We start from the raw sequence: 18,853 nt of genomic DNA, 5'->3' as shown, positions 1-18,853 counted from the left end.
TGTTTGAAATGATTTACCCAAATCAGCCCAGTCAAATGTTTCACTCACCTAGCCGCAGCATGGTCTCATTAATCTTGCTAGCTGCCTTCTCGCTTAGGAGACCAGGGTGGTTGCTTTTGATGGAAAACAAGGTCATTACTCCTGCAATGAAACACAATGACAAAAATTCATGCTGACTGAGTTCTGCTAAGACAAATATCAGTTGTCACAGGATACACGTTAAGAATGTTTTGATTCTCACATAACTGTGTTATACTGGCAAACAGGCAAGTTAACAGTCATTCTGGAGTCCAGTGCACAAACTGAGGTACATTACTGCAGCCCACAAGCCACACTTCAGGACTTTACCAACAATCATCTTCCCAGACTACAGCAGTCAATATTTACACAAACTTCATCATTTTGTCTCAAAAAGCTCATTTTATCTTATGCAGTGGTGTAGCAAGGCATAGTCAGTGCACTTAACTGAATCATTTTTTCTCCAAGCATCTTTCATTGAAAGTTAGACTTGTATACACCAACATACATCTATAAAATACAGTCGTGTACACTTACCATAAATGTAGATGTTCGAGTGTATTCACTGTTGCAGTCCTGACTTGTGGGATTTCCTGCAGTGAAAGCCTTTGGCTGGCCTGACTACCAGAGAAAATTATTTTTCCCTCCCAGGCTTGCGGATGCCGACTGATGTCAGTCCACTTGGGTATAAAGGTAGCCAGCCTGTGTCATGATATCAGTCTTTTCTTGTTCTCTGCCAAGAGGAGCCCTAAGTGAAGATGAAGGAACTAAGGAAGAAGACCCTAACAGAAGGTTAGCCAGGGGTGGTGACCCTTGGCTGGATTAGTTGGTTATTAGTAGGCTACCTAGCAGGCTAAGGGGGCAGGAGGGAGGGAAAGAAGACTGCAAGAGTGAGAACACTCAAACATCTACATTTATGGTAAGTGTACACAACTGTACTATGTTCTTCATGTTTCACTGTTGCAGTCCTGACTTGTGGGAAGATTCCCAAAGCTGAACTGAGGGAAGAAGGAGATTATGGAGAGGACGCCCTGCAAGATGGCAGTGACGAATCCTGCTCTGGACTTAGAAAAGGCTGCCAAGTGGTAGTGCTTTGTGAGAATATGTACAGATGACCAGGTGGCTGTTTCCAAGATGTTCTTAGTATGGACCCCCTTCAGAAAGGCTTAAGAGGTAGCTGTGGGTCTAGTGGAGTGCAACCTAATCATTTCAGTGGTCTTTTTGCCACAATGGCTGTAACAGAAAGAAATGCAGTGGGAGATCCATTTAGAGATAGCCTGTTTTGAAGCTGGCTTCTCCTCAGAGCCAGGGGCAAAGGTAATAAACAGCTGGTCAGGTTTTCTCAAGGCTTTTGTTCTGTCCAGATAAAAGCAGAGCTGCCTGTGCGCATCCAAGGAATAAAGTATTCTTTCTCCTTTGTTCTGAGGGCTGGGAATAATGTAGACAGATGAAAGGCTTGGTTTAGAGAAGTATCAGTGACTACCTTGGGCATGAAAGAAGGATTAGTTCTGAGGGAAACCCTGTCTTAGTGGAAGCTAATAAATGGTTCCACTGCCATGAGGGCCTGTAACACAGACAACCTCCAGACTGCGGTGATAGCCAGCAGCAGGGGTGTTTTCCAAGTATGAAACTTGAGAGGAGCATTAGCAGCAGGTTCAAAAGGGAGGCAAAGTCAAAGTCAGTTTTTCTAGGACAAAATTGAGGTCCCTTGGAGGAGTGGATTTCCTCCTGGGAGGTCTAATGTGAATGACTCCCCTAAGAAATTGTCTTAACAGGGATGGGAAAAGACTGGCAGAAGAGCAGGAATGTGGGCTGAAATTGCAGACGCATGAATTTTAATGGAGGAATAGGAAAGGCCTTTACCCACCAGACTGGCCAGGTATTCTTGGATGGCAGTAATGGAATCGAGGTGGTGCTTCTGGCACCAAATAGAGAATTTTTTTCCATTTGGCCAAGTATGATTTTCTAATGCTAGGTCTTCTAGACTCTAAGAATATCCTGCACCTGCTTACATAGGGTAACATTGCAGCTGGGTGCTGCAGAATTATCTAAACTCAAAGGCTGAGAGTCTGAAGGTTGGGGTGCACAATACCTTGTATTGGGCGAGGAGGTCTATCATTTGAGGTAACAGCTATGGGCTCTGATTGATGAGCTGAAGGAGGAGAGGATACCAGTTTTATCTGGGCCAGTCTGGTGCTATCACAGTATTGCCCTGGGACCCTCTTCCCTTATCTTTAAAGTACTTGAGGCAGAAGGGGTAACAGGGGGAATGCATAAATGAAGAGATGAGTCCATGAGAAGGAGAAAGCATCTGTTTTCCAGGAAGATTTCTGTTTGATCCTGGCACATATTTTTTTCATGTGAGCATTGACCTTTTTGCCAATAAGGACAATGCTCACATAATTTTTTCATGTGAGCATTGTCCTTGTTGGCAAAAAAGGTCTACCTGTGGGACTCCCCATCTCTGAGTTATGCTGAGAAAAATTTCCCGATGTAGATGCCATTCGTGGGGGGGGGGGGGGGGGTCCATCAGGTTTCTGCTGAGGTGATCTGCTAGAGCATTCTGAACCCCAGGAAGGTACTTTGCCATGAGATACATGCCCAGAGAGTGTGCAGTTTCTCAGACTTGCATCGCTAGGCAGCACAGGAGATAAGAGTGTGTGCCTCCTTGCCTGTTTAAGTACTACATGACTGTGGTATTGTCTGTTTTTACTAACAGTGCCCCTGGTTCCCAGTTTTCTTTGAAGGCTATCAGGCTTTTTTGCACTGCCAGAAGTTCTTTCAAATCGACATGTCTGTCCTTGAAATGAACCTCCCACTTCCTTTGTGACTGGAGGTGTTGAAAGTGAACCCCCTAAGCTGTCTCTAAAGCATCTGTGGTGAGGATTTGGCCATGTGGAATGAAACTGAAGGGAAGGCCCTGATTTTGGGTACAAGCCTGTACCCACCATGCAAACCCCTGTTTTAGATAAGGGATCAGTTGTATCTTGGTCTTTAGGTACTGAAAGCTCTGGCACCATACAGTTTGAGGTACCACTGAAACTTCCTCATGTGCAGCCTGGCCAGTGGAACCATGAGGATACATAAAGCCATATATCCCAGTGCTCGGAGAAACTCTCTGGCTGAGATGCAATTTCTCTACTGGATTTTGTGGAAGTAGTTTGCAAGAAAGGAGACATTGTCTGGAGGGAGGGAAGCCTTTTGAATTGAAGAGTCCAGAAAAACTATCCTTTTGGGTGAGGCAGTGTTAGATTTCTGGAGATTTATTGTGAATCCCACAGAGGACAAGGAGTCTTGGGTGAATTTCAGGTCCTTGAGGAACATGGACAGGTCTGTGGCCTGTAATGGGCAATTGTCTAGGTAGGGGTATATTTGGACCCCCCTGGTCCTGCAGAAAGCAACTGCTGCAGGTGATAGAAACTTTGTGAAAACCCTTGGAGTGGTAAATTAACCAAAGGGCAGAGCTGAAAATTGATAGTGACTGGAGCCTGCCCTGAAGCGAAGACAGCTTCTGTGAGACTTTTGAATTGAAATGTGCAGACAGGCATCTTTTAGGTCTAGTGAGACCATGAAGGCTTGAAGGGTTATTGAAGGGTTATCATAGGTAATAGTTTTTGAAGAGTCAACATCTTCAACTTTGGAACCGGGAAAAACTGATTGAGGTTGGACAGGTCCAAGACTGAGCCCTATGAGTCTTCCTTCCTGGGAACCAAACACAGCCCGGAGTAGAAACCTTATCCTTTTTGATCTTCTGGAACTGGTTTCACAGCTCCGAGAGCACAAGATCTGAATGTGGGCCAGGGCCTCTGATCCTCGATTTTGTGGAACATCTGGATAGCCTGAGTATTTTAAAGGCGAGTTTGTAACCATTTAAAATAATTTCTAGAGCCCACTTGTCTGAAGTAATATGGGTCCAGTTTTGTTTGAAGAGTGACAGCCTTCCTCCTAGTCTTGGGGTGGAGGCAGGGTGGATGAGTCATAGTTGCTCTCTGGCAGGAGCTTGGGAGCTATAACTCCCTTGCCTGGGAGCCTCAGAGGTCCACTGCCTGCTTCTTTGTGGCTGTTGTGCCTCTGCCTATGGGTTCTATCCCACTGTGCTTTCCTCTGTCTATCCCTAGCATGGAAGGGAAATGACCGATGTTTAGCTGGAAAGTTCCTACTGAACCTAGGAGGCTGCACTTGGAGGAAGTCCTTCACAGTTTCATAGACTTTGCTTTGTCCTCCATCTTTTTTGAGAACTGCCTCTGCCTTGGGGCCAAAGAGAAAGTCTTTGTAAAGGGGGCATCCAGTAGGTTTGATTTAACATGGTCTGGAAGAGATTGTTCATGCCTTCTAATAATTCAGCTTGTGGCAGTTGCTCTGCAAGAAGCTTCCATGGCAACATAAACAGTGTAATGAATGTTTGGCTACCTCAGTATGTTTCCCAAACCTAGCAACGGCTCTGCTCTCTATCTGTACATAAAGGGTTCCTGGGTGAACTGACTCTAGCCCCTTTGGGCCCCAGGGTGACCACCTCAGGGTCACGAGCAGGATTTTTAAAAAGGTATTTGTGGTAGTCTTGTACCCTACAAAACCTGTCTAGTCCACATGGGGCAGGGGGAAGGGAATCAGAATTCAAGGAGGAATCCTAGAAAACATCTTCCACTGCCTCTAAAATGGCTGGAATAGGCAGTGGTTTGCATTTGGGTAAATCCAAGAACTCTCTAACTCTCTTCTTGGACTAGGGATAATCCTGTGCCTTCCACAGAAAATACTGTCTCATAGCATGAAGGGTCTCTCCAAAGTTGAAATCCTCTGGGGGGGGGGGGGGTGGCAAATGGCAGGTTATCCTCTGAATCATACTCATCATAGGATGTATAGGAGGGACCCTCATCAGACCCAGACTCCTCTGGGTCTGAATCTTCCTCTGATTGAAAAGGATCTGGGAGAAATTCAGAAGACGCATCCCTTTTCTTTTTCCTTGGTGGGGCATCCCCTGTGGCTTGTCTTGACATAATAGAAATCAGGTCCTCAGCTAGTCTTATCAAATTCTGTTGGCATCCCTGAAAAAGGGAGCCAGTAGGCCTAGGTGAAGGCCCTGCCACAGTACCTTTCTTTGGAGTGGGTTTGGCCTTGGCCCTAGGAGCATCCAACGACCTGTGGCCTGTCTCCCGAGAGCGGTGAGAAGGCACTGATGTAGGCCAACGTATTGTTTGAGCATCACCAGTAGAGAAATGCTCCTTGGAAGCCAAGACCTGCTGAGTGGCCCCTGGACCCGACCGATGAACCATATGTAAGGGCTTGTGAGGAAGTACACAGGACCTACAGCATATTGGACTCCAAACTGGTCTCAACAGAGACTCCGTCATAGTTACAGACACCAACGGGGCTGCGAAGGCGTCTCACCTTTTTCAACAATAACAAGCCTACATGGAGAGGCAGATGGTGAATGGTTGTCATCTGAAGACCTAAGCTTTTGTTTCTTTTCTTCATCTTTCTTATACTTAGGCTGCTCAAATTCAGGAAGACCAGCAGACATCATCGGATGCGAATGAGAAGATTCTTGACTAAGGAATCTAGCTAGAAACTCATCCCTATGCTTAACCGCCCTTGTGTTAAAATGAGTACAAAAACAGCAACTAGGAATGTTGTGGACTGGGCCTAAGCAGGTAACACAAAGGGAGTGAAAGTGTCTGTGTGGGATTTGCTTACCACTACAGAGACAATTATTTACTTTATCTGACATGAGTTAAAGGAAAAGATTTCCCCAACGTGGTACTTATCTTTCCAATGGCGACTTCTCTCTGGTGTGGACCAACCGATGCACTTGAACAGTGCTTTGGGCTCGACTGACAAGAAAAAACTGATATTATGACACAGGCTGGCTCCCTTTATACCCGAAAATCCTGACATCGATCAGGGCTTCTGCCAGCCTGGGAGGGGAAAATAATTTTTTCTGGTAGTTGGGCCGGCCAAGGGCTTTCACGGCAAGAGATCCAACATGTCAGGACTGCAACAGTGAAACATGATGGACATCAGCCTGTACTGATACCTGCAGCATTACAACACACTTCTGGGTTGTATGGGGCAAGATATGGAAAATCACACATCATTTCTTCATTGTGCAAGCAGCAGCATGCATTTATTTGAGTATGTGTACATGCATGTATGCATGCATGGGCACATAGATGTTATGTCTTGAAAAATGTGATTTGTAGAAAAAAATGGTACATACAGTAGGGTAATGAAACATTTGTGTGATTCCATGCACATTTCCCAAAATAAGGGAGGGATTTTTGACCCTAACGTCTGAGTATGCAGTCAGACACCAGGGCAAGAGGCTGTCATTGGAAACCTCACAATAGTTGTATGAAGACAGTCTCCTGTGGTGAGCTATCAATTCAAGGAAGGAGAACAAATGGGATCAACTGACAGTGTGAGGGCTAATTGCTAGCAGGCAGCGAGTGACAAAAAATGAGAGAGAGAGAAGTTAGCATTTTAGCTTTAGAGATGTATGTAAGTACCTGACATGATAGAGGTTGTCTAGTAGTTGACTGCACTTTTTTACTCTGGTAGTAATTTTATCTCTAAAAGAAATTGCACAGTATTTTGATTTGTTTTTGTAGAGACAGATGCATGCATTTTTAAAACTGAAACTCTGGAAGGAATGGGGTTAGCAAATACAAGGCTACAAGTATAAAAGTTCTGGTTACCTTCCTGATTTCTTGTTAATCATATAAAAGGTACACCTTAAATAAGGATTAATACTCCTACAGCAGAAACTAGTGTCAAAGGATGATTAATCAGTTAAATAACAAACAGTAACACTACTCAGCTTTATTTCAGTTAAGGGCAGCATGGAGGGTTAAGAATATGGGCAGCTGGTAAGCATCTGTAGTATTAAGTTTAATTCCTTATCTCTCTATAGCTACTGTGTGATTTGACCAGAAAAATACCCCAGTCAGCCCTGAAAAGGGGCAACTGTGTTGAGTTAGCTTGTCTAGTTAGCAACTGAAAAATAATGACCAAAACAGTTAGATTCTTTAAGTCATACCATCTACAACCTGAATTTTGTGCTACTGCCAAACCCTGTCTCACAACTCTACATTATGTTGGACACAACGGAGTGAAAGCTAAACCATATCCAGAACAAACTGACAACATAAACAGCAAAGACAAATACCTTCACAACATCCACATTCTTTAAAAATCCTGCACACACACAACATTTTGAAGATTACACAAAGTACAGTTGTGTACACTTACCATAAATGTAGATGTTCGAGTGTATTCACTGTTGCAGTCATTACATTTGGGTTATCTGCTTGTAGGTAGCCCTCAGTCGGCCTGATTAACAAAGTCTTGGGTCCTGCGTCGGTTGCTGTTCCTTCTTCCATGATGTCAGGTCATCAGGGGTATAAAACATGCAGCCGACGCCATTACATCAGTTTTTCTTGCCCCAGATGTCAGATGCCCCCCTAATGGGAAGCAATTAAATATAAAAACACAAAGATATACCTCCAACAAAAAAGCAAATACACCAAAAAGGCTTTTAAGCATAGTAAAGGAAAGCAGAGGTATAGCCAAAATAAGTTAGGGGGCTGGAGGGAGAGTAACCAGAACTGCAACAGTGAAAGCACTCGAACATCTACATTTATGATAAGTGTACACAACTGCACTATGTTCTTCGTGTTTCACTGTTGCAGTCATTACATTTGGGTAGATTCCCAAAGCTATGGTTGGGAGGAGGAATTTAGACAGCATTATGGCCAGCTATAAGGCCCTGTAAGACTGTAGTGGCAAAGCCAGCTCTGGATTTAGAGAAAATTGGCAAATGATAATGCTTGGTGAAAGTATGTACAGAACTCCAGGTAGCAGCTTCTAGGATGTCCCTGGTAGGGATGCCTCTGACAAAGGCTGTAGAGGTAGATGCAGCCCTGGTGAAATGAGTTCTGATCCCCTGGGGGATAGGTTTTCCATGGTGCTTATAGCAGAAATGAATGCAATGGCTTATCCATTTAGAAATGGTTTGCTTTGAAATAGCCTTCCCCTCTGCCCCTGCAGCAAATGCCACCAGCAGTTGTTCAGATTCCCTTTGAGGTTTAGTCCTGTCCAAGTAGAATCTAAGTTGTCTGTGCACATCTGAGGAATGTAGCATCCGTTCCCCTTTATTCTGTGGATTGGGAAAGAAGGTTGGCAAATGATTGGACTGATTAAGAGCCACACTGGATACCACCTTAGGCATGAAGGATGGATTGGTTCTGAGGGACACCCTGTCCGCATGAAAGATGATGAAAGGCTCCACTGCCATAAGGGCCTGCAATTCAGATACCCTTCTAGCTGAAGTGATTGCCAAAAGGAAAGCTGTTTTTCAAGAAATAAATTTTAAGTCTGCAGTAGCAGCTGGCTTGAAAGGAGGTAGAGTGAGTTTCTCCAAGACAAAGTTAAGGGCCCAGGCTGGGCTTGGAGCTCTCCTGGGTGGTCTCAAATTTTTGGTTCCTCTGAGGAACTGCTTGAGCAGTGGATGAGAGAAAAGGGGAGGTTCTGCGTTATAATGAGCTGAAATGGCTGAGGCATGGATTTTAATGGAGGAAAAAGACAGGCCCTTGTGAAGCATCTCAGTTAAGTATTGTAAAATCCGAGGTAAATTGGGCGCTGCTGTGCTCATCCCTTCAGCTTGGTTCCAGGCACAGAATCTTTTCCATTTTTCATCATAAGATTTTCTAGTACTAGGCCTCCTTGCCTCTAAAATGATATCCATCACAGGTTTGCTGAGGAATGGTAAAGGACAGATTAAGTAATTAGTCAGGCTGCAAGGTTCAGTGTTAGAAGCTGAGGGTGCAGAATCTGGTTCTTCTGCTGAGACAGCAGGGAAGGAGTCTGAGGCAGGTGCTTTGGAGATAACCATGACACACTGTGCAGGAGGGGGTACCAGTGTTGGCGCAGCCAGTCTGGAGCAATCAAAATCTTCCTGGGTTTGTCCTGTTTGACTTTTTGGAGAGCAGAGGCAGAGGGGGGAAGGCATAGACTGATAGGTTTTTCCAGCTGAAGGACAGAGCATCCACTTTCCAGGCTTGTTTGTGGGGAGTCCTTGTGCAAAATTTGTCCAATTGGTAGTTCTGGGGAGAGGCAAACAGGTCTATATCTGGGCTCCCCCATTTGCTTGTCAACATGTTGAAAATCCTTGGTTCCAGTTCCCACTCGTGATGGTCCATGAGGTTTCTGCTTAGTCTGTCTGCCAGTGTATTTAATTTTCCTGGCAGGAATTGAGCTTGTAGGTGCACTTGGTAGCTCAAGGCTGTGTTCCACAATGCCATGGCTAGTCTGCAGAGGGGGTAAGAATGAGTTCCATTTGCCCTGAATGCACTTCCCTGCCAGTTGAGCCCCCCATGCATAGTCTGATGCATCTGTTAGGGTTTGGGTGGCAGGGGGTGGTGTGAAAGGTAGTCCCTTGTTTTGGTGGCAGGCCTCTGCCCACCAAAGGAACTCTAGGCGTAGGCAAGGTATGATAGGAATCATTGTTTCCAGGTCTTGAGAATGTTGACACAATAGACTTTTTAGATACCACTGTAGTTTCCTCATATGCAGTCTTGCATACGGAATTAGAAGAATGCAGAAGGCCATGAACCCCAAGGCTTGCAGTATTTGTCTTGCAGATAGCAGGGTTTTTGTGGCCACTTGTTTGAAGTAGGTTGTCAAATTAATTTGTTTCTCTGGCGTGAGGTAAGCCATCTGGGAAGTTGTACTCAAGCTTGCTCCCAGGAATATAATTTGTTGACAGGGTACCAGGTGTGATTTCTTTTCGTTTATGGTGTACCCTAGACAAGTTATAACCCTTTGTACAAAGACCAGATGATTCAAAGTATGTCCTGGCTTTCTGCCTGAATTAGACAATCGTCCAGGTATGGGTATATTTGAATATTTTTTTGCCTGCAAAATGCAATAACTGGAGCTAGGCACTTTGTGAATACCCTGGGCACAGTAGATAAGTCAAAGGGCAGTGCAGAGAACTGATAGTGCGTGTAGCCTGCTTTGAAGCTTAGGTATCTTCTGCAAGATTCCCCGATTGGGATGTGCAGATATGCTTCTTTTAAATCTAGTGTTGCCAACCAGGCATCTTTGCCTAGCATACGAAGTAATTGGTGAAGAGTCAGCATCTTGAATTTTGGAATCTCCAAAAAGGTGTTTAGAGTAGACAGGTCCAGGATAGGACGCCATGAATTGTCTTTTCTGGGTACCAGGAAAAGTCTCAAGTAGAAACCTTGTCCCTTTTCCTCTTCTGGTACCAGTTGGATAGTCCCGATGCTTAAGAGAGAAAGTACTTGTTTTTGGCCCTCTGCCCACTGATTTGGGGGTAGGTCTGGCCACCTGCTTGGTGTTGGTAACGTGTGGAAGTGAAATCTGTATCCTTGGGACACTATATTTAAAACCCATTTGTCCTGGGTAATGAGTTCCCAATTCTTTGCATGAAGAGCAATCTTTCCCCCCAAAGGGGAAGTCAGTTGATAAGTGCTTGGAAATTTTAAAAGTAAGTCATTGAGACAGTTTACCATACGGGGGAGTCTTATTATTCCCAGATTTGGAAGTGGAGGCCCCCCACTGCTTAGTTCTGTGTGTCCCCTGGGACTGGAGCCTGGGATTTTTGCTGTGTCTGGGTTTGGCTTGAGAAGACCTGGAAGGGGCTGAAAAGGACCAATTCTTAGAGGGCCAGTGCCTACTAAATCTAGGAGACTGAACTTGTAAAAAATCTTTAACAGTTTGCATAGATTTAGCTTTACCTTCGGTTTTTTAAGAACTTCCTCAGCCTTGTTGCCAAACAGGCGATCCTGATTTAAAGGAGCATCCAACAATTTAGCTTTAACTTGATCAGGCAAAGATTGCTCCTTAAGCCAAGCATGCCTTCTGAGCACAGACCCAGTAAGAGCAGCCCTGCAAGAGACCTCTAATGAATCAAAACCACAGTGCAAATTATGTTTTCCAACTTGTTCATCAGAATGCATTACATGCTGTAATTCTTTATTTTCCACACAGTCAGGAATCAATATCATTTTCTGTTTAAGCAGTCCAGTAACATGTTGCTGATACTTTAACATATGAAACTGGCAGTTTAAAGCCCTAATGGCCAAGGTTGCAGAAGTGTAAACCTTCTTACCCCATATATCCAGTGCCCTGGAGTCTCTATCATAAGGGGTAAGATTTTTTAGCAGTGGAAGCCTTAATGCCCTTGGGCCCCTGTGAAATAGTCTCTGGATCTGTAATAGGATTTTTAAAAAGGAACTTGTGGGACTCAGGGGCCTTGTAGTATCTGTCAGGTTTTCTGGGAGCAGGAGGCAGGGAATCAGGGGCCAAACTAGATTCCGAAAAAGCATCATCAACAATGTCTAGTACAGGAGGAATAGCTAAAGGCCTATGCTGAGGTAGGAGAAGGAAATCCCTAAACCTATTTTTTGAATCAGAAAAATCCTGGCTTTCCCAGTGGAAATGCTCCCTTAGAGTATGTAAGGTTTCCCCAAAAGAGAAATCCTCAGGAGGGGAAGCAGAGGGAATGGAGTCCTCTGCATCAGAATCTTCATAAGTAGATAAGGGCAAATCCAAATCATCAGAAGAATCAGAAAAAACAGAATCCTGATCAGAAGATTCATAATCAACTTCAGTCCTAGGCCTCTTTGAGGGGGGGGGGGTTGGCTACCCCTGATTACAGTTATTAGATCTTCAGCCATTCTTATCATTTGTTTTTTAGGCATAGAGGCCTGAGCATGTGGCCTGGGCATCATTTTTTTAGGCATGGATCGAGATTTAGGCCTAAGTAAAGAAGGAGACGTCGGTTTAATATGCAAGTCTGTAGGCCTGAATACACCTTCAGAAGCCGTTGCCTGCACAGCGGCTCCAGACCCATCCAAGGTAGAGACATCCGCGGGTTCCATAGTTGAAGCATCTTCCGGCATACTGGACTCCGAATGGGTCTCAGTAGAGGCCTGCGAATCAGAAGTAGCGGGTATCAGGGGCTGCGAAAGCACCTCACTGAGTACCGGAGAACTGGCGATTGGCTGAGGAGAAGCGTTGGTAGTTTTGGACCTCGGCAGCCTGTCTCTGTCTTTATCTTTGCATTTTTCTGGAATCCCGGTAGTCGGATGACTAGCCGACAACATTTCTGGATAATCAAACTGAGAACTGAAATATTTACTCGCGAAAATATACCGACGACGGATAGTGCGCTGATTAAATAAAACATAAAACCGACAGCAAGGTACGTCGTGGTCAGGGCCTAGGCAAGGAATACAGTACAAATTAATATCTTTATGAGGTATTTGCTTTCCACAAGTAATGCAATTATTAACTTTTACTGACATCAGAAAGGATCAAGAAAATGTTTTCCCAATGGGGTACTTAGCTGTAGTTGAAGACTTCAGTTCTGAAACTCGAAAACGAAAATTTCAGGAGTCGGCTGACCGGCACTTGTGAACTGCTTTTGCTTCGGGCACCGCACGGCAAGCAAGACTGATGTAATGGCATTGGCTGCATGTTTTATACCCCTGACGACCTGATGTCATGGAAGAAGGGACAGCAACCGACGCAGGACCCAAGACTATGTTAATCAGGCCGATTGAGGGCTACCTGCAAGCAGATAACCCAAATGTAATGACTGCAACAATGAAACACAAAGAGCATCACAGTAGTTTTAGAAGAACTGAAGACATGAAAGAAGTCATTGGTCTGTGTCTAGAATCGGTAGTGCAAAGTACTTCCTCGGAAGCCGGTGCCTGCTCAGTGGCTCCGAAACCCATCCAAGGTAGAGACATCCACAGGATCCTTAGTCGAAGAACAGTCTCGTGGCATACTGGACTCCAAAAGGGTCTCGGTAGCGGCCTGCGAATCCACAGAAGCGGGCATTAGGGGCTGCAAAAACACCTTACTGAGGACAGGAGAACTGACAACTAGCTTAGCGGAAGCGTCGTCGACAGTTTTGGACCTGTGCGGTCTGTCTCTGTCTTTATCCTTACTTTTTTTGGAAGATTGGTAGTCGGACGGCTACGGCCATATCGGAATTCCAGGACTGAGAGCAAAAGTATCTAGCTACAATAAGGGCCCAACGATGTATAGTTCTGGCATTGAGCAAAGCAGAAAAGTGACAGCGGGGGATGTCACGGTCTGGGCTTAAACAGGTGACGCAGTAAGAATGGAAGTCTTGGCGTGATATTTGCTTTCCACAGGCAAGACAATTGCTAACTTTTTCTGATATCGGTTAGATCAAGAAAAAAGGATCCCCAATGGAGTACTTTGCTTTAGAAGACTTCTACTTCAATTCAGAAATGAAAACTCAGGTAGCGGCCGACCGGCACTCATGCAAACTGCTTCTGCTTCGGGCTCCTCAGCAAGAAAGACTGATGTAATGGCGCCGGCTGCCTGATTTTATACCACTAACGACCTGTCATCAGCCCTAGAGTGACAGCAACCAATGTAGAAATACTAAGCCTCTGGTATTCGGGCCGACTGAGGGCTACCCCTGGCAGGATAACCCAAATGTGATGACTGCAACAGTGAAACATGAATAACATACAAAGTACAGTTGTGTACACTTACCATAAATGTAGATGTTAGAGTGTCTTCACTGTTGCAGTCATCACTGTAGGGTTCTTCCTGCCGGCAGGCAGCCCTCGGTCAGCCAGAATCCCAAAGAGTGGGTCCGGCGTCGGCTGTTCAGTCATGCTCCCTGACGTCAGAGCGCCAGGAGTATGAAGCTGCCAGCCGACACCATGTTCTCCAGTTTTTCTTGCCCCAGATGTCAGATGCCCAAAAGTGAAGGCTAATAGTAAAACAGAAATGTAACATACAACAAACCCCATACCCTGTAGCAAATACACCTCAGAAGAAGGGTGAAGTAGGAAACCACACTAATGAAAGTATAAGAGGGGACAGGAGGGAGGGTAACCCAGACTGCAACAGTGAAGACACTCTAACATCTACATTTATGGTAAGTGTACACAACTGTACTATGTTCATCGTGTTTCACTGTTGCAGTCATCACTGTAGGGTTGAATCCCAAAGCTGAGATAAAGGGTGGTGGTTATAGAGTAGAAGGGGCGGCTAGAAGGCCCTGCAAGACTGCAGAAGCAAAGCCTGTCCTAGACTTAGAGTAAAGAGGGAGATTATAGTGCTTAGAGAAAGTATGCACTGAACTCCAAGTTGCAGCTTCCAAAATATATTTGGTAGGTACTCCCCTGAGAAAGGCAGCTGAAGTAGCAGCAGCTCTGGTAGAGCAAGTCCTAATTTTTCCTGGGATTTGCTTTCCATGATGAGAGTAACAAAATCTGATTCCATGAGCAATCCATTTAGAAATGGTCTGTTTTGAAATAGCTCTGCCTTGGGAATTTGTTGCATAAGAAACAAACAGTTGCTCTGTTTTCCTGATATCCTTGGTTCTGTCCAGGTAAAAACGAAGTTGTCTGTGTACATCCAAGGAATGCAAGATCCTTTCCCCCTTATTTTGTGGATTAGTGAAAAAAGGTTGGCAGGTGAACAGTTTGATTTAAAGCCACTTTGGAAACCACCTTAGGCATGAAAGTAGGATTAGTCCTTAAAGACACCCTGTCTTGGTGAAAAATAATATAAGGTTCCACAGCCATGAGTGCTTGTAACACCGAGACTCTCCTGGCTGAAGTCAAGGCCAGCAGGATAGCTGTCTTCCATGATAAATACTTAATATCAGATGTGGCAGCAGGCTCAAAAGGAGGCAGAGTGAGTTTTTCCAGAACATGGTTGAGGTCCCAGGCAGGTATGGGTGGTGTCCTAGGGGGCCTTAAATTCTTTGCTCCTCTGAGATATTGTTTAAGAAGTGGATGTGAAAAGATTGGAGGATCTGTACTGTAATGTGCAGAGATAGCTGAGGCATGTATTTTTATGGAGGAGAAGGATAAACCCTTATGTAGCATGTCTGTCAGGTAATGTAAAATCAATGGGATATTAGGAATGAGAGGATCCGAATCCTGAGCATGCATCCAGGTGCAAAATCTCTTCCATTTACCTGCATAAGATTTTCTAGTGCTAGGCCGTCTGGCTTCTAAGATGACATCCATGTTGGGAAGGAAAGGAGTAATCATAGACTCTGAATTCGCCAGGCTGCCAGGCTGAGAGTTTTGACATGAGAGTGCAGAACCTGGCCCTGGTGTTGGGACAAAAGATTTGGAATCTGAGGTAAAATCCAAGGAGACTCCTGGGATAGATTCATCAGTGTTGAGTACCAAAATTAACGAGGCCAATTTGGGGCCAGTAAAATCATCATCTTGGGCTTGTGCTGCTTGATCTTTAATAACACCCGTGGAAGAAGAGGTAGTGGTGGAAAGGCATACCCCGAGAGGTTTCTCCAACTGAATGATAGTGCATCCACTTTCCATGCTAGTTTGTGAAATGTCCTTGTGCAAAAAATCTGTGACTGGTGGTTGAGGGGGGATGCAAATAGATCTATGTCCAGGCAGCCCCAGGCTTCTGTAATCATCTTGAATATTTGGGTGTCTAACATCCACTCGTGTGGGTCTGACAGGTTCCTGCTCAGGCTGTCTGCCAGAATATTTTGTTTCCCTGGCAGGAACTGAGCTTGTAGATCCACTTTGCAAGCTAGAGCTGTGTTCCATAGAGTCATGGCTAGTCTGCAAAGGGGGTAGGAGTGTGAACCCCCTTGCTTGTTTATGTACCACATAACTGTAGTGTTGTCTGTCCATATCAGTAGTTGTCCCGGCTGTAGAAGATCCCTGAAAGCCAAGAGGGCATTCTGTACAGCTAACATCTCTTTTAAATTGATATGTAGGTGCTGCTGATCCTCTGTCCAAAAATCTTGCAGGCCTTTCCCCTGCAAGTGGGCTCCCCATGCATAATCCGAGGCATCCGTGGTTAACAGTTGACTGGCTGGAGGCAGACTGAAGGCTTTCCCTTCGTTGTGAAGACATGCCATGGTCCACCAATGGAATTCCTTTTGTAGGCAAGGCAAGACAGCAATCTGTGTGTCTAGGCTGTGGCAATGCTGGGACCATACACTTTTTAGGTACCATTGTATTTTTCTCATATGTAGTCTTGCATATGGTATGAGAAGGATGCAGGAGGCCATGTAACCCAAAGCCTGCAGGAATTTCCTTGCAGTTAGCTGAGACATTAACACCAAGGTTTTGAAAGTTGAAGCCAGCTGTAGTTGTTTTTCGGATGTCAGGAATGCCATATGGGTTGTTGTGTTTAGAAGAGCACCCAGAAAAGTTATCTGTTGTGTGGGTGTCAAATTTGACTTTTTTATGTTCACAGTGAATCCCAGGTACTTGAGTAGATTTTGAACAAATTCCAGATGCTGGAGTAAGACATCCTTGCTGTCTGCTTGAATAAGGCAGTCATCCAGATAAGGGTAAATTTGAATTCCCTTGAGTCTGCAATAAGCTACTACTGGTGCCAGGCACTTGGTGAAGACCCTGGGCGCAGTAGACAAGCCAAAAGGCAGCGCAGAGAATTGGTAATGTTTCGAGCCGGCCTTGAACCTGAGGTATTTTCTGCACTCCTGTCTGATAGGGATGTGTAGGTAAGCCTCCTTTAAATCCAATGTCACCATCCATGCATTTTTGCTCAACATTGGCAGGAGCTGTTGCAGAGTAAGCATCTTGAACTTTGGTATCTCCAGGAAAGTATTTAAGACTGACAGATCCAGGATGGGTCTCCATGAATTTTGTTTTCTGGGAACTAGAAAGAGCCTTGAGTAAAAGCCTTGCCCCGTCTCTGATTGTGGAACCAGTTCTATGGCCCTCATAGCCATGAGGGATCCCACCTGGTTTAATGCCTCTGCCCATTGGTGTTTTGGTAGGTCTGGCCATCCGTTTGGTCTTGGCAAGGTATGAAAGTGGAATTTGTAACTCTTGAAACTATATCCAGAACCCACTTGTCTTGGGTTATGCAAGTCCAATTTTGTTGAAAAAGAGAGAGTTTTCCTCCTAGAGGGGCTTCCAGGAGAGAGGTTTGCTGGAGCCATGCAGGGGGAGTCATTGAGCCTGTTTTCTATAAGACTGAGGTCTGTCCTCTCCACCCCTGGGAGTGGAAGCACTCCACTGTCTAGGTCTGTAAGAGGTCTGTGCTTGGGCCCCCCCCCTCTGGAGTGCCTATATCTACCCCTCTGAGGCCTGTCCGAGCTGGGAAAGGACCAATTTTTAGTTGGCCAATTTCTGCTAAATCTTGCGGGCTGAACCTGTAAGAAATCCTTAACCATTTGCATGGATTTTGCCTTATCCTCCATTTTCCTTATCACCTCTTCAGCCTTAGACCCAAACAAAACATTATGTTGAACAGGAGCATCCAGTAACTTTGCTTTCACTTGATCAGGTAAGTTTTGTTCCTTTAACCAAGTATGCCTTCTAATGACTGTGCCAGTGGAAGCCACCCTGCATGAAGCCTCCAAGGCATCAAAACCACAGTGTAAGCCATGCTTCCCCACTTGCTCAGTAGCATGCATCAAATCGTGTAATTCCTTATTATCTGCACATGCAGAAATGGTACCTAGCTTTTGTTTCATGACAGACAGCAGAAATTGCTGATATTTTAGCATATGAAATTGACAATTTAAAGCCCTAATAGATAAAGTAGCAGAAGTGTACACTTTTTTGCCCCATCTGTCCAAAGCTCTAGAATCCTTATCTGACGGAATAGGGTTTTTAGCAGAGGCGGCCTTAACACCCTTAGGACCCTGAGAAATGGTTTCTGGATCAGCAGCAGGATTTTTGTAAAGGAACTGGTGGGAGTCAGGGACCTTGTAATATATGTCAGGCTTAGTAGGGGCTGGAGGAAAGGAATCAGGAGTTAAATTAGCCTCAGAAAAGGCATCATCCACAATATCCAAAATAGGAGGAATAGCCAGGGGTCTATGTTGGGGAAGAAGAAGGAAATCCCTAAGCCTTCTCTTAGATTCAGAGTACTCCTGTCCTTCCCAGTGAAAATGTTCCCTCATGTCATGTAAAGTTTCCCCAAAAGAAAAATCCTCAGGGGGAGAAGCTGATGGAATGGATTCCTCAGCATCAGAATAAGGAGGGAAAGTGTATTCCTGTTCAGAGGAAGACACTGAAGAAACAGATGCCTGATCAGAGGATTCATAATCCAATTCTTGCCTTGGCCTTTTGTCTGGAGGGGGATGTGAACCCCTAATCATGGTTAGTAAGTCCTCCACCATTTTAAGCAGCTGTTTCTGAGATTTGGGTCCCGGATCAGAAGAGGCCTGGGCTGGAGTCTTTGATTTAGAAGGAGTCTTCGCCTTTGTCTTTGGCTTTGCCTTTATCAGAAGCTGTGTAGGCTGGAAAACCCCCACGGAAGCCGGTACCTGCACAACGGCTCCGGACCCATCCGAGGGAGCATTGTCCGAAGGTCCTGCAGCTGGAGTACTCAAAGGCCTAGTTGGCTCCTCGTGGGAGTCCGTTTCGGCAATCGGTTCTGAAATGGCCGATGACAGGGGCTGCGAAAGCGTCTCACTGATGACGGGCGAACCTGTAGTTGGCTCTGCTTGAAAACCGTCATCTGATTTGGACCTCGGAGGCCTGTCCTTATCCTTGCATCGTTTGTGAACTCCGGTAGTCGGAAGCGTGTCCAACGACATATTATAATTAAATCGCCTGCCAAAGTAGTGAAAAGCAAAATCGTACCTCCGCTTAATAGTACGTTGGTTAAATCTAGCGCAAAACCGACAACTAGTTACGTCATGGTCAGGGCCTAAACAAGGAATTCAGTAAGAGTGGAAATCCTTATGAGGTATTTGCTTCCCACAAGAAATACAATTATTAACTTTTTCTGACATCGGACTGGAGTAAGAAAAAAGCTTCCCCAACGGGGTACTTAGCTTTGAGAA

The 18,853-nt window shown here is 45.1% G+C and overlaps 1 protein-coding gene across 1 annotated transcript in view; it reads right to left on the bottom strand.

Moving 5' to 3' along the window:
- SMO (smoothened, frizzled class receptor) overlaps positions 1-18,853 on the bottom strand; it is a 558,191-nt gene that overhangs the window by 229,783 nt on the left and 309,555 nt on the right. The window contains exon 7 of the mRNA XM_044088830.1: positions 49-141. Within this exon, the coding sequence (XP_043944765.1) occupies positions 49-141 (93 nt within the window). The remainder of the gene's footprint in view (positions 1-48; positions 142-18,853) is intronic.

Source organism: Protopterus annectens, chromosome 11.part0 (assembly GCF_019279795.1).
Source record: "Protopterus annectens isolate FY-2018-M chromosome 11.part0, PAN1.0, whole genome shotgun sequence".
In the NCBI taxonomy this organism is placed as follows: domain Eukaryota; kingdom Metazoa; phylum Chordata; order Ceratodontiformes; family Protopteridae; genus Protopterus; species Protopterus annectens.
The sequence above is the reverse complement of the archived record's forward strand: the minus strand, read 5'-3'. Positions and strand labels throughout refer to the sequence as shown.